The sequence below is a fragment of the Ylistrum balloti genome, unplaced genomic scaffold (assembly GCF_031769215.1).
Source record: "Ylistrum balloti isolate Yb309-2 unplaced genomic scaffold, AGI_CSIRO_Ybal_v1 Utg370420, whole genome shotgun sequence".
NCBI classification, from domain to species: Eukaryota; Metazoa; Mollusca; class Bivalvia; order Pectinida; family Pectinidae; genus Ylistrum; species Ylistrum balloti.
Window position 1 is genome coordinate 509,103 of NW_026782284.1, and position 15,266 is coordinate 524,368.

The 15,266-nt window shown below is 33.5% G+C and overlaps 1 protein-coding gene across 1 annotated transcript; it reads left to right on the top strand.

Annotated features, from left to right (window-relative positions):
* Positions 1-296: 296 nt before the first annotated feature.
* Positions 297-14,396, top strand: LOC132554639 (uncharacterized). Its single transcript, XM_060218957.1, has 11 exons — positions 297-351; positions 468-563; positions 5,171-5,392; positions 7,467-7,606; positions 8,040-8,175; positions 9,043-9,183; positions 9,529-9,750; positions 10,389-10,541; positions 11,120-11,215; positions 11,426-11,510; positions 12,123-14,396. The coding sequence occupies exons 2-11, from the start codon at positions 506-508 to the stop codon at positions 12,568-12,570; spliced, it is 1,701 nt and encodes a 566-aa protein (XP_060074940.1). The 5' UTR covers positions 297-351; positions 468-505; the 3' UTR covers positions 12,571-14,396.
* Positions 14,397-15,266: the final 870 nt, after the last annotated feature.

Consider the following 15,266-nt stretch of genomic DNA (forward strand, 5'->3'; position numbering starts at 1 on the left):
ATAATGCCTATAATTAATGCATCAAAAGATTAACATATATCTTTTAACGCATGTGAGTTTAAACGAATTTTAGGTCGTTAAGTAGATAAATTATATTTTCCGACTCCAAGAGCTTTATGATATTGTACTAAACCTGAAAATAGCAATCGCGAGATCAACAGTCATTATCATTATGGAGACCGAATAATAGTTAAAATAGGTTATATAGATGAGTCCTAACTAGTGGTTAGCAATGATCTCGTGACAGCCGCTCCAGCAGCCATGCTACTATCATATTACCAGAGCAGTCGGTGTGAATACTGAATTGATGTAGATTTAATTTTACACTGTGCCCAGCCCACACGCGATATGGTGAGTACTCAAATATATATAATACTGTCATCCTGTTGCACTTATTCGTAAGGTCCTTAAACAACACTGCCTCATTTATTGTTATACTGATCTACGATTCCGTTAACCACGAGCAGGTGACGAGGGGTCCTGTTGGTACAGTATTGCAGGAGAGATGGCGGATAGTCTGCTTGTGTTGTTTGTCTATGGAGCTTTACTGCAGCCTGTTCTGGGTAAGTAAAATCTTGTCTCAGGAATATTGTGGAAAAAGGTCTCTGTCGATATATATGAGGGCTTTTAGTTCTGTGTTTTGGTGTTACTTTTTTCCTGTATATAATATTCCAATATTCGTGTCACACTTATAGTGTTCATGTCTTTGTTCGCAAAGTGTAAACAACCTCTCAACATTAACTTGATCAGAAGAACGAAACATAAACAAAACGTGTACGGAGAGCAACCATGTTGCATCTGACTTGTAAATAAATTCTGGAAACTGAAAACCAATACCAATAAAATGACCATATATGGTTTCATCGCTTAATTGTAGGAAGATTTAGAACGTCATAAATATATAGGTACAATTTAGACATGTGATAATGGAATGTGATGGCTACACACCATATATACATTTAGTGAGAGGGCTTTCATACTTATTGCCAGTTGTCCAATTTACAAATGTATTTGATAAAAGATTTTGAAATCAAATATCGCCTATGATCTCTTCTGAAGATGTACACAAGATAAGTCATGAGATATAAAGACGTATGATAATCAGGTATCAAGTCATCACATCACATGTTTTATTAATCGACATTTTTAATCAATAATGAAAAAATTGATACTTTGAAATACAGACTAATTTATGTCCGTTATACTGTTAGGTATATATAAGGGTATAACGAAGACATATTAATCAATTTTGGCCTAATATTTCTAATTCACAACATCTGTACGAAACATTTGTGCCTGCATATGACAACCAAAACGTACAATGATAATTCTTCTTGGGAAACACGTTCATTTATAATTCTAGAAATATGATTTAAAAAGAATAGTTATTGAAGACTGATAACTGAAATTGAAAATGTTATAATGATATAACCCAAAATATCCCCAGGATGTCACATGACTTATTCGAGTAACTAACACTGGCCAGTCAGTAGTTCTGTGGACACAAGACCGCTTGCATAATAATGAATTATTATAATACTTTAGATAATTGACAAAATCCATCAACAGAAGTAATGAATATCATCTCATAAGTACAAAACCACATAAAAATTCATAAAGTTTTAAATCAGTTATTCAGATTAGTAGTTTTTGTTGAGATCCTTCGAACACACAGTTTGATTCACTTTGTCAGCCATTGAAGTTCTAGAGACTAGTGAACCAACTTTTTTTATTGATGTGAATGCAAATTAACATTTTCCAACAAAAACTGAAGATAAAATAGCAGTTTTTCAATCAGGTTTTTATTTTCCGTTGTAGCTGTAACATTGAAATGTTTTCGTATCAAAACATGAGAGTATGAATAACCAAACGACAGGAAACCACAAAAACCCACTGCAGCTGGTATTAAAATGTCTTGTGTATAGACTAAAGTTAAAAGTTAAGGCTCAGCTGATAAGTATATTTATAAACATTACCATCACATAGCAACAGACTGGAGATAGGCAAAACGCCAGATTTTAGTGAGGTTTTCACGTGTGTGTGTGTGTTTGTGTCTCATCACACAGTTGTTAAATGCTTGTGAACTATGCCCATTACATTGTGGTCATAGTGATTGACATTTCGTCAAGGTCACCAAGTCTGTTACGCTTAATGAATGACTTTGAACAATTTTAAAACTCCAGATGTCTACATTAAGTATAAAATGATATATTATAATATCATGTTGGTTAAATAAAGGAAAACAGTTTTATACTCGAATGACGTAACGTGGTTTTTTCTGACATAAAGATCTAAATGCGTGTAGTTTTATTAGTTCATGGGTTTAGCTGACAGAGCTTTCGATGGAAGATCTGTAGACATTTCCTACGTAATGCCGAGTATCAGTGTGAGTGAGGCACTTCCGCTTGGTAACGAGTGGTATATATAGACCAAAATCCTACAAGCTAACAATACTTCATCATGACACCTCTAGTTGCATTTATACTAATAATCAAATTAGAATATTTTCAGATCATTTACAACATGAAACTATATATATTTCAGTCAAGATGTGACAGGGTATACTCATATGAACTTTTAGTAGCAGGAAAGTTAATTTTTATCGTCTTGAATGAAGTATACCTCCTCCCAGTCTGATAACATTAGGTTTCGTCGTGCCTGATTCTATACGATGCCGTAACTCTAGAAGCATTGTTACACATTTTGCTATAGAGGGCATTAGTGTGCTTATCATCGCTACCTAGAAGTGGTTAATCGTAGACATACGTTCTGGAGATTTACAAAAAAAACACAAATGAAAAGTACCATTTAATTAAAGTTTGGATAAGACACAGTAGTGCCAAACAATGAATAAAACTGAATCCTACAGCTGTTTCGTCCTTCTAGGACTCGTCAGTGAAGATATAGTGAATGATAAATCTATGACGACGGGGGAAAACACAAAAAAGGTCACAATTTATATTGGTATTTGCAATAGTCCTTTAATTCAGGAAATTTTGTAATTTTCAAATATGTAATAAATATAGTACAAAGTAAATGACGTGTATATTCTGAACCATGCTACTATTCGAACGAAAACCTAAATGTTTAATACTGTACAATGTATATATCCTTAAAGATTGTACATGGCACAACAGTGAATATGTGTTCATAGTTCTGTGGATTGTAACTGTAACTGTTAACTAAATGGTGAATATGTTAGACATGTGCATATTTCCTGGAAATACTCTAAAATGTTTGATCTACCTGTAGATATATAAGGATATGTCTTTTTTTTTGTGAATGATTCATAAAGACAGTCATTAGCACGTGGGAAACTTTTGTTAATTCATTTCAAATAGAGCAATAAAATGTTTATTCTAAAAACTTCATAACTGACAAAATATAGATTATGTTATCTTTAGTGTAATGGTGTATGCTAAATAACGTAAAGAATTCTTCACACATATCCACACCCACACCACCTATCACCTCACACACACACACACACACACACCATCACACACACATAGACACACACACACACAATCACACACACATAGACACACACACAAACTCACACACACATAGACACACATACACACAAACTCTCTCACACACACACACACACACACACACACACACCATCACACACACATAGACACACACACACACACACACACACATCAATATATATATATATATGTATAGTACTGGATCCTAACCAACAAATGTCCGGTGGATGTAAATTGCTGGAATAGATATATGATCAATGAACGACAGTACGGAAAAGTGAACTGTCATATTTGATATGAAATAATATGCCCAGTTAATATATAAAAACACGAATATTACATAACTTACATCACTTATATGCAATTTATCATTTTTTATATTTAATATAAAAGTAAAAAATATATCTCATATCTATCTTACATGATCTAACCCATTTGTCAAGTATCTCAATGTAAGTTTGTAGAAGTTCCACATAAGTCCTGGCCACACCCGAGGCAATATCAGTTCAGTTTCCAGGGTACTAATCATCATACCTTACTTCAAAGGAAAAAAACATGATTATTAAATATCCATTTTTGAGATTTGCTATTTCATAATCCTCATTTTCATTATTGTACATTGTATTTAGCAAAATGATAATACACCTTACACATAATCATGTTATTGAATTATGCATTACATAATTATATATCTGGAAAGAACATCTTTATCGATTCGTTAGATAATGTAATGTGGATACATGATAATTCAGTTTCAAATTCAATTTTACGTACCGAAACTAATTTTCAAGAACGATAAGAAAATTTTTAATGAATACCCACTTGTAAATACGAAAGACGGAGATGTTCTCAGGAAAATCAATCTCTGAAATGCTATCAACAACAAGGTGCTAGTCAGCCACAAATGCGTGCAGATAAATGATAAGGTATCGTTTTTTACATCAATTACTACGGCAGCTGATGTGTATGGCACGCGTACAGCTGAGAACGCATAGAGAATATATGTATGTTCTTGGTACATCCAATAACACCTTCTATCTTAGGTTTTATAAAGCTGCTTAGGAGAGATAATGTGAATATTAAAGGGAAAGGATCACTTGTAATTTGATAATCAATTATATATTCCAGTTTTCATGAAACCGATGTAAATGATAATTTCTATCAATATTCTAGAATGATATTATTTTCACCTCATTGTTGTGTAAAACCTTTCAATTTAATTGAGTATAACAAATTCGAGTATAACAAATTCGAAATCTAGCATTATACGATATGTATTAAGACAATACCCTGATGCACTCTTGGTGCTTCAGTGTTTAGAATCACAAAAATATTTATTAATCAACTTCCATAGATATATAAGAGTTCTATTTCTAAATATACCTTGTAAAACTTCAATTAAAACATTTGCGAAACAGATATTTGAAAACTGGCTGGCTAGGCAATCAGTCAAATTATAACCATCTGTTTGCTGCTTCAGATAACAATTTTGGCTTAAGGTTCAACAAATCACCCGCTGTCTTCAACGTCAGTCAGTATCATTTTTCTTCCGGACGTCAATTTTAAGTATGAAGAATGCTTTACCGAACTGGTTTTATTTCTTTTCTATCTCTTTGCATCATCATTTGACTCCAGATAAGATTCATTTTCCGTTTTTCTTTGTTGTTAAATTGCAGGTGTCGACAGTGTACCTTTGCGCGGAATAGGAACGTATCATAATCATGCCGCAGTTTGGAAGGATGCGAGGAAACTATGTCGGAATAGAGGCGGGAAACTTTTAACTATTGAAGACATTGATAATTGGGACAAAGTAGTCGACCAATTAAACGTCACAAATACGGGACCATTTATATGGGTCGGCGGACGGGAAATCAAAGACGCTTGGATATGGTCACATGGTAAGTTTATTGTGTGATCTACCACAATGCTATATAATACGTTTCAATAAGTGGTATCTGTTTAGGGACCTTTCGCAAACACAACCTATAAAAGCATACTATGATATATTAAGCCCTTTTGTAATTTCCGTTTGAAATCTACACAAATGTTTTAAAATATAAATATGCGTTTTCCTCAGAAAGTGAACTAAAACCCGCTTCCCTATAAAACTCTGTATCATCAATCATATTCAGTAAAACGAAAGTAATCTCCCTTGGAAGATATAGTCTTGGCCTGGATTTAGCGTACCTGTACTGTAGGTGCTAGTGGTCATTTAGTGGGTTGTCTTTGAATAGAATATATTCAGATGTTTTAATTCATAAATGACACCTGAATCATTGCACAGTGTCTATGGACATTATTGTTACTTTCGATAGGAAATCGATCCGAAGCGGTTCGCAGCGTTTTTTAAAAGTGAAATATGTTAATGATTTTGTTTCAAGACGGTCAAATACACTTTAACCAACACCTATTCATTGTTTTTCGCTATCGAAGTACATTGCGTTATTTTTTTTTTAATAAGGAATTCTTGATACATTTATCTTGGATCAAATCCACGTCTACTTAAGACACGAGGAGTATTATTTCGTCTATCTGTTTATGCGGTGGACATAAACGGTGTTGCTAAATGACCAGGAAACGGCACCACTGATATAAACTTTGAATTAGATTTCATATTCACAGATTTATCAAAACAAAAAAAAATCATAAAAGTCTTACAATGCACGCTTTATATATAGTCGCGGATTAATTATGATATGTAGGTTGGCATCAAATTGAATCCAATTCAGCAAAACAACTAACAAAATAAGGCGTGTGGTAAGTAAACCAGGATATTACTTAACACAAGGATGATCCTTGTACTACGCCGTCCATTAATGGTCGTGGGAACACAGACCCGTGCCTTCAGAACAACCTCCAATTGTAATGATGGCCACTTGACTTGATTCTCATCTCGTTTGCAAAACAACTTTTCCGTCGCCATGGTTGTTTCCCGTCACAAACACCATAAATAGATAGGTCATTTGTAACTAAGATTGACTAATACGGATATCACAGGAAATTAAACAAGAGGAGCCAAATATTGTCATCACTAATAGCTTATTGTCTACAATTGTCATTTTAAACAGGCTAACACGCCAAACTTCATCAGCATATAAAATGAACATTTAGGAATATATCAAACGATAGTTAAAACAAATTCCGTTTTGTTCATCTCCTCCTATGCAATCCATAACCCATACATTTGATATAGGTGTATTTATACAATGTAGACCCGTCACCAGGTTCCAATTATGTGGTACTGATCACAATGTGTATAAACGTATTTAGGGTATACTTAGATTTAATTGTTAAAACAATGATGATTTCAGTATACCGGCCGCACTTGTATGGTATATATATGAATCACGTGGATCACGAGGTTTCATTAATGTTCCCATTAAAGCTGGAAATATATGACATTTGATTCCTATGTATTACATTCCTCTGAATCATGCGATTAATTGATAATCATCACGATGTGTCTTCTTGTGTTATGTTATATTACCTATTCCTACCAATCCCCCTTCTTCATCCTGTTCTGGTTCTCACTTTGAGAATATCATGTTATTTTAAATTATATATTAAATTTTAATGTAAAGACGAAGATGATCCTTACGAAATAAGGTAAATTTTCTGTGCATGAAAACTTTTCTTAATTAAAGATCACATAAGTGCTGTTTCTTTTCTATTCTGAAATTTTCATATTTTGATTTCTTTTCAATTACGCAGAAAATTGAAGTAATCAATACGTTGACGGAACTCGTCTACAAAGACAAATTAACCACATGTTACCTGAAACAACGTGTAACATATTTAAGAAGACCATGCTATAAAAGCTATGAATAGTCTGTAGCCTCAAACAGCGTTGCCCGTTGTCCCAGTTGTAACACTTTTGAATTGTTCAACACAAAGTATCTGAATGCTGCAATTTTCAAGTTAATTGAATGAAAATTTGTTGTTTATGATACAAATGTTTTCTTTATTGTTCAGATTTATCCGTACTACAGACGGCTCCTCTGGGTTGTTTCACAGAAAAGTTTACTTACTCTAATACCTTTATCAACAATCAACCCACCTTGTGTACAAGTTTCTGTAGACACAGCATGACCATGCAATATGCTGCTTTAAAGGTACGTGACACTATCAAAATGTTCCTCTAAAAAGTTTTTAAAATCTTAAATGAAATCGATCTAGGAGAAATTAAATTATAATATTTGCAGCTTTTCCAAGGATTTGTATTATGTTTTTTTAATTTCCATTAATTGTGTGACAACTTCACGTTATATCTCTCTACTAATCTTGATTACTGCTTCCTTTATCTTGTTTTCCACTTATGATGTATAATGTTCTCGATACAGTCTCATATTTCACTTTTGTCAATATGTTTTGTGATCACACTCATTACATCATATCTTCATCGAGTAACATCTAAATCAGATATTCTATAAAAAGGAAATATATTTTCATAAATGTTTGTTTAAGAGGATTATTAATACCAAGCAATATCTACTTATCTGTCAAGTCATGTACACCATAATTACATTTAACATTACCATTTGGTAGGGGTCTGAGTGTTTTTGTCTCCGAGAAGAGACGTCGTTTAAGTCTGTATTAGAAGCCAATTGTAACACAGCCTGCCCCGGAAATAGGCACCAGGTCTGTGGAGGCGATAGCAGCGTCACTGTCTACAACACTGAAGGTGAGCACGGGCTCGTGAGAGCGGCTCGTGTCATATAGCTCTCATTGCAACAACACCTTATCTTAAAAAGAACAAACAGGTCAGATAACAATTAAAAGTTAAGTATTTGGTTTTACCAGATGCAAGTTTAAGATATAGCCAGTTACAAACAGCTTTTACGACAGAAGTTAAAGCTGAAGTTTATGTCAACTAATATATAAAACCACTGTTTTAGTAGGTTATCTTCACGGGTCAAAATTGTCGCCATTTTGCTGGAAACAATAGAATTATATTTGAACGAATTGAAATTCGGTTAACATCTTATAAACACGTATGTCATTATTTCGTGGATGAAATATTCTTGATCACCTTAATGTACATAGGAATAGCAAAAATGTTATCCCCGCGAAAATCACAGACTTTACGGTAGGTTCAAATCTGTCAATTATTAGCACGATAATAGAAGAAGTATTAAATGAACAACTTATCTTCTTCCAAGTGAATTCGGAAATTTCGTTATTCTGTCATTAAGTCAATGTGTTTCTTCATTTATTGACTGTGTTTTTTATTGATGGATACTAACTCGATATAGACTAATATCATTACTTATATTTTCCATAGTAATCTGGTAATCTCACCACTATAATAGCAAATTGTTTAAAATTACTTTGCGAATGTTATGGTAGTGAATAACTCCTGTACATAACTACCTTATGCAGTTGTCACATTTAAATGTAGTATTCCTCATCGAAACTAGGGGCGAAAAGTGTGGAATTCCAGAAAGTAAAAAATCGATATCGGTCTATTTCTGGAAATATACATAATGTAGTAAGCATTTATGTTAAACTGATACAACCATATTAACCGGATGTGTTACTGTGTATGTAGGTTCCCTAGGATGGCACATGCATAAACCGGATGCTGAACAAACACGACAGGACTGTGGGCAGATAATGAGGATTACCAACAATGAAACGATGTGGTATTCTGGAAACTGTACACAAAGACACAAATACGTGTGTAAAATAGGTAGGTTCTGGTTGACATCGGTCACAATAGCTTTACTATCTTATAGCTTTCTTATCATGATGAACCTATGGACAGTTTTTATAGCAGACATTCGTCTTATCACGGAAACGATACCATTTTAATGTTCATGGTTTATGCGATATTGAAATAAAACAGTGTAATTGACTATATCTGGTAAAACCTTTAATCGGTTCTCAATGTATCAGACTCAATATGCTGGAGAACAATACATGTTTTATTTTACCACTCTCTCCTTTAATTTTATTCAGTGAATCATGCGACTTTTTATCAATCAAATGTAATCATATTTTTATATGTCAAGAAACAAAATTGTTCTGTTTTCAGTAAACAATCCCGCTATATGTACCTTTTACAAAAGAGCAATTCCTTGTTATTATGCATCCGAGGACGCACAAACCTGGTTTGAAGCAGGTAAAAAATGTAAGCAGATGGGAGGTCATCTCGCAGACAGAGCTGTTGAAAACGAGGACGAAGACAGCCTTCTAAATTATCACTCGTTTTATTGGACGGGTCTTACACGGCTCATACAGACATGGATCGGTGGAAGTGAGTATTACTCCCAGTATATTTAACTTGTCGCAATGAAAGTGCAGCCTATTTGCACTAGTTGTCAAAGTAGCGCAACATTGAACTATATACTGTTTGATATTTGTTGTTATTTGTGATTATAATTAACAGGGAAAGCAGCGACATACATTTATATCAAAAGAGTTTTTTTTATCCACATATTTTGTACATGTCGAACAAGTGTCAATCCTTAAAAAGCAATCGTATCGGCATCAGATTGTTCATTACTGGGCTCTGCTGTACATAATTGTATTGAAATGTGCAAATCACGTGTGTGTCTTTTGTACAATCCTCTAATTACGGTAAACAAAGATGGCACATGTTGTCTAATTATGAATGGTTTAAACGGCTATTACAAGCAGTTAATATGTCTTACTCAGTATAAAACTCAGTAAACATTTGTAAATCTCAACCCAATCGAGTGTAATATGCGATATTATGGAACAATCTGGTCTTGAGGATGTTTGAATTGAATGTACTACCAATACAAATGATCACATCCTCAGTTTATATAGATATACTGAATCCGTATCAATTCCGGGTCCTGATAGAATGTAAAAAGTAAATTTTTTCTAGTTTTCTTGGAGGAAATTTGAATATTCGTTTCCTTTTCGCAGATAAAGACTTAGTGGATTTTGACCTTCCCCGTTCACTTAGAATTGAGAACAAAACCAAGACATGTTTGGCTCTACAGAGAAGTGAAGAGGACGATTCCTGGTCTCTGGGCAGTGTGTCGTGTAAGGAAGAACTGCCCTACGTCTGCCAAACTTGTAAGTATACCTTAACTTCAAGTGTAATTAGACTTGGGGAAATACATCTTATTTATACTTTCACAAACTGTTTTTATGGTTTTATTAGCGACACACGAGGATATTTAATACATGACCGGATGATGAAATTTGATAAACGACAACCGATCCTGAAATTAGGATGAACACACGAACTCTCACACATCTGTGAGAACTATTCGATATTGGGCCTATATAATTAGATCAATATAAGAAAAAAACAAGTATAATGAATTCAAAATAAATACCATGCGCAAACCTATAACAAATATGTTTTAGTTGTTTATAAAGTTGTTTTCGTCGTCTTGTCAGCGTTTCAGATAAACCATTGCCATATTGTTAGATGTAATCCACATGTTCATATAAAGAGCCCATGTACCATACAAAGTCTGAATGTCATGATTACAGATATAGACTTCTTTAGACAGGTTAATCATTACTTAATCTTCATAAATAATCGGAAAACAACAATTTCAAAATACAGATCGATGGTTTTGAAATATTAGACATTCCATGGCAGTTCGAGACAGAAAAAAAGTTTATTGGCGTTTGTTTTACAGCGGGAACTATCCCCGAGTCCAATGAATATACATACCGAAACGACCAGGACATGGAACTGCCTAGAGCCGAAATAGAACCGGATGACCATTGGTTCGGTTAGTTCATCAAAGAAATAACTTACTTATACATTTAGGGAGTAATCGAAAATGTGGCGAAACAAAATAAATAATAAAACAGGACAAAATCCTTAGCCAAATAATTTTTATTTTCTAAATATAGATTTTTGTTTGGTTTTTTTTATTGTAATTTTTACATTAATTCATTTATTTTACTTTTTAACAAACCAAGTGTTTTTATCTTTACAGTCATATTCTACATAGTTATACCTTCGGCGGCAGGCACTTTCATGGTCATTATTCTGATAATTATCATCTGTAGTGTTCGAAGAAGGTAAGCATTGTTATCAGGCACCTCGTCTTAAACTTTAAAAATACATTTCATTTAAATTGTTATAACTTATGACTTTAATTATACGCACCTTACTAAGATCTGGATAGTTACAAGAGTCATTAAACGTATCATAAACAGTCCAACTGAGAGGTTGTTTTTTACTAAAATCATATTTGTGTATTTAAAATTAAGGATTATCAGATGTCACTTTTAACGACAAGCATGACAAGAAAAAGTTTTCTGTTTCAATAAAGTGCACACAGTATACAGTATGCAGGAGATAAATATGCGTTTACTTCCGGAGTCTATAAAATGCTTTTTTATATACATTTTCAATTTGAGCCTGTTATAAGAGTTATAAATCATTTTTTTAAAACCCTCTTCGTACAGCACACAGACTGTTATTCACATTTTGGCCATGTAAGGTATGACCTTTGAAGAACGCAGTAAATAATTATAGACAACCTGAAACAATATAAAGGGCTAATTGTCCACGTATCTCGATGATTAAGGCCTATCGAGACATAAGAATGCATTTTCATTGAGAATATCTATTGGATATAAGTTTTTTCTCAAAATCACGCGCCACGTATTTGATCATTTGTTTTGCAGAAATGCAAAGAAAGCTCAGAGGAAAAAAGAGGAAGAACATTTTTATTTCGTATTGGAAAAGGAAGAAAGCATATATAACACTATAGATGGTCCGGATACAATGAGAGAGACGCCATTCCGAGTAAAACCTGGAACCAAGGATCAACCAAGATCATCTAAAATAACACCAAAACCTGACAATATAGTTACAGACAACACCTACCATCAGTTAGAATTTAAAGGAAGGATGTCGAACGCCTTCAGTAATGGCGTCCTAGTACATCACGTGGACGATTCTACGGACGATAATCCGTATGACGTAGTGAGGTCATCAGAATATGACACTATTGAAAATATCAAACGGAGCTGTTTTACACTGGTGGATAAACCATATGACAAGTGCGGGTCGTTTACAAGGCCAGCACAGGACATCAATTGTAATCAAAACAATTCTCGAAATCCAAAATGATTCACGTCAATTATGTTTAATGCGCAAAACCATCACATTTCGTGTTGGATCGGAAGTATCTTCTCATTATTGTAAGTGTTTATTTATTTGAAATGACAGTGGCTTACATATAAAGTAAGGCGTATTAACAAGTGCAAATCATCGCATCCTTTTTATTTACATTCTTCAGGAAACTGTAGCCCTTAACAAAAATAAGGAGGAAGGGATCACGTGATACACATCAATATCAATCCCTTGTCTCAAGAGATTCGTACTTATCACCATAGGATACTCAAATTGTGATAAAACTTACTGTCATTGTCGATATAATACATGTGGTCATTTTATCACAAGTGGCCCAATTTATGACTCGCTCTCCTCATTCACATTGATTTATGTTGTTGAAATCAATAATGCTTTACCTTAATTCTTTCAATTTACATTCAATTTTCAATTATATCTGCATGAGCTTGGAGCGCTTTTTTTCAAAGAATCGTTTATTTGCTTTTAGTCTGCATTGGTAAGTTGAGTTTGTAAAGTGTAAGTAATGTCTGTGTCGAGAATTCTATACTCATCACAAGTTCTATAACAACACGTTATCACGGCAAACATTAACACGACATGGATCTATGTGTCTGTAGCTGTCAATCCTAATTGTTGTTTATACATGTACAGGAAAATCATTAGATTTTTTATCATGTTTAGGAATTAACTGTCATATTTTATCGTTTCCTAAATCTGACGAAATTCTTGGTAAGTTGACACTGGACGTGTGACTAAATGATATTTATTCATCCAGGAACTGTAGTGTGAATCTGTCAACTTCATTCCTTAATTGCTTTAGAATCATTATAACTTATCGTAGGTAAAATGTCGTTGCTTTAAAAAAAAAATAAACAAAAACGATGCTATTTCGTCGGCACTTGATTTCATGAAAATTAACTAAAAACAAAATTCATGTAAATCTTAAAATGTGAATTTTGAATATATAAAACTGGGTTAGAAATACTCACCGAATGAATGACAATAAAAAAACTTATATCAAATAATTTATGCAATATATTGACCAAACGCGCAATTATTTGTCCCAATGGGTGACCTGAGGATGTAATTTATTACTAGAATCTCCTCCAATTACCTGTCGTATTACTCTTATATTTTAAAGATGTAATAAAATTTTCTTTCATTACCTTGTTTCAAATTATCAGCAAGAACTTGAATCCAAGAATCGAGAAAAGATCATTTTTGTTTCACGTTATATTGCCTATTGGTTAGCTTAAACTTGTATTGTTCAAATATGATTCCGAAACTTATCACCATTAAACATAGCTTTGTTTTATTTTCATAAAATATTGAAACATTTGTGCTACTATTCTTAACAGAAATACTGAACCTGTAATGTTCTGTAAATAGTATTAGTTTTGCTGTTTTGCTTAATTAACATCAATCATTTCTTGTTTTGCTTTGATGTGTATATTTTACTGTTTTATCGTTGATACTCTGTGATCAGATTAAATAGTCTCCTACAGAGCGATAAAACCGATACAGATTTGCTTTCCTCGCTCTATATGTCCTCGTATCGATCTCTGAACAAAGCGTGATAATCTTAGATATAGATGAACTATGATATCGTGACAAACAACTGTTTAAATCTGTCATTGTGGGTGTGTGAGAAGTATGTATGATTGAGAGAAGTGTATGGAGACAAATGATAAACTATCACTAAATGTCAAGAATTTGTTATCGTGAATGTTAATCATCCATGGAGATAGTAAGTGTATACAAAGCTTACGTCTTGTAAAAAACGTTTTCAATAAAATGTGATCAATGTTTAGTAACAAAATCAATATTATCTTGTTGGCTTTTTTTAATATGCGCGATTGTATTATAGTCGAATTTTATCGGGTAATTACTGTACTATAAACCTTTACATCTACACATTTATTGTGAGATATATATTTTATAACATCTACACATACACTGTCAGAACTCTACTGTGTAACATCTACACATACACTGTCAGAACTGTATAACATCTACACATACACTGTCAGAACTCTACTGTATAACATCTACACATACACTGTCAGAACTCTACTGTATAACATCTACACATACACTGTCAGAACTCTACTGTATAACATCTCTACATACACTGTCAGAACACTACTGTATAACATCTACACATACACTGTCAGAACTCTACTGTATAACATCTACACATACACTGTCAGAACTGTATAACATCTACACATACACTGTCAGAACTCTACTGTATAACATCTACACATACACTGTCAGAACTCTACTGTATAACATCTACACATACACTGTCAGAACTCTACTGTATAACATCTACACATACACTGTCAGAACTGTATAACATCTACACATACACTGTCAGAACTGTATAACATCTACACATACACTGTCAGAACTCTACTGTATAACATCTACACATACACTGTCAGAACTGTATAACATCTACACATACACTGTCAGAACTGTATAACATCTACACATACACTGTCAGAACTCTACTGTATAACATCTATACATACACTTTCAGAACACTACTGTATAACATATACACATACACTGTCAGAGCTCTAATGAGTAACATCTAAACATACACTGTCAGAACTGTATAACATCTACACATACACTGAACTCTACTGTGTAACATCTACACATACACTGTACACTGTGAGAAACAG

Bases quoted from the DNA above. Each gene is read 5' to 3' on its own strand.
- LOC132554639 (XM_060218957.1), top strand. From the start codon at position 506: ATGGCGGATAGTCTGCTTGTGTTGTTTGTCTATGGAGCTTTACTGCAG. The intron at 10,542-11,119 runs GTAAGTATACCT...TTTGTTTTACAG, and splicing joins GCCCTACGTCTGCCAAACTT to CGGGAACTATCCCCGAGTCC. The intron at 11,511-12,122 runs GTAAGCATTGTT...TTTGTTTTGCAG, and splicing joins ATCTGTAGTGTTCGAAGAAG to AAATGCAAAGAAAGCTCAGA.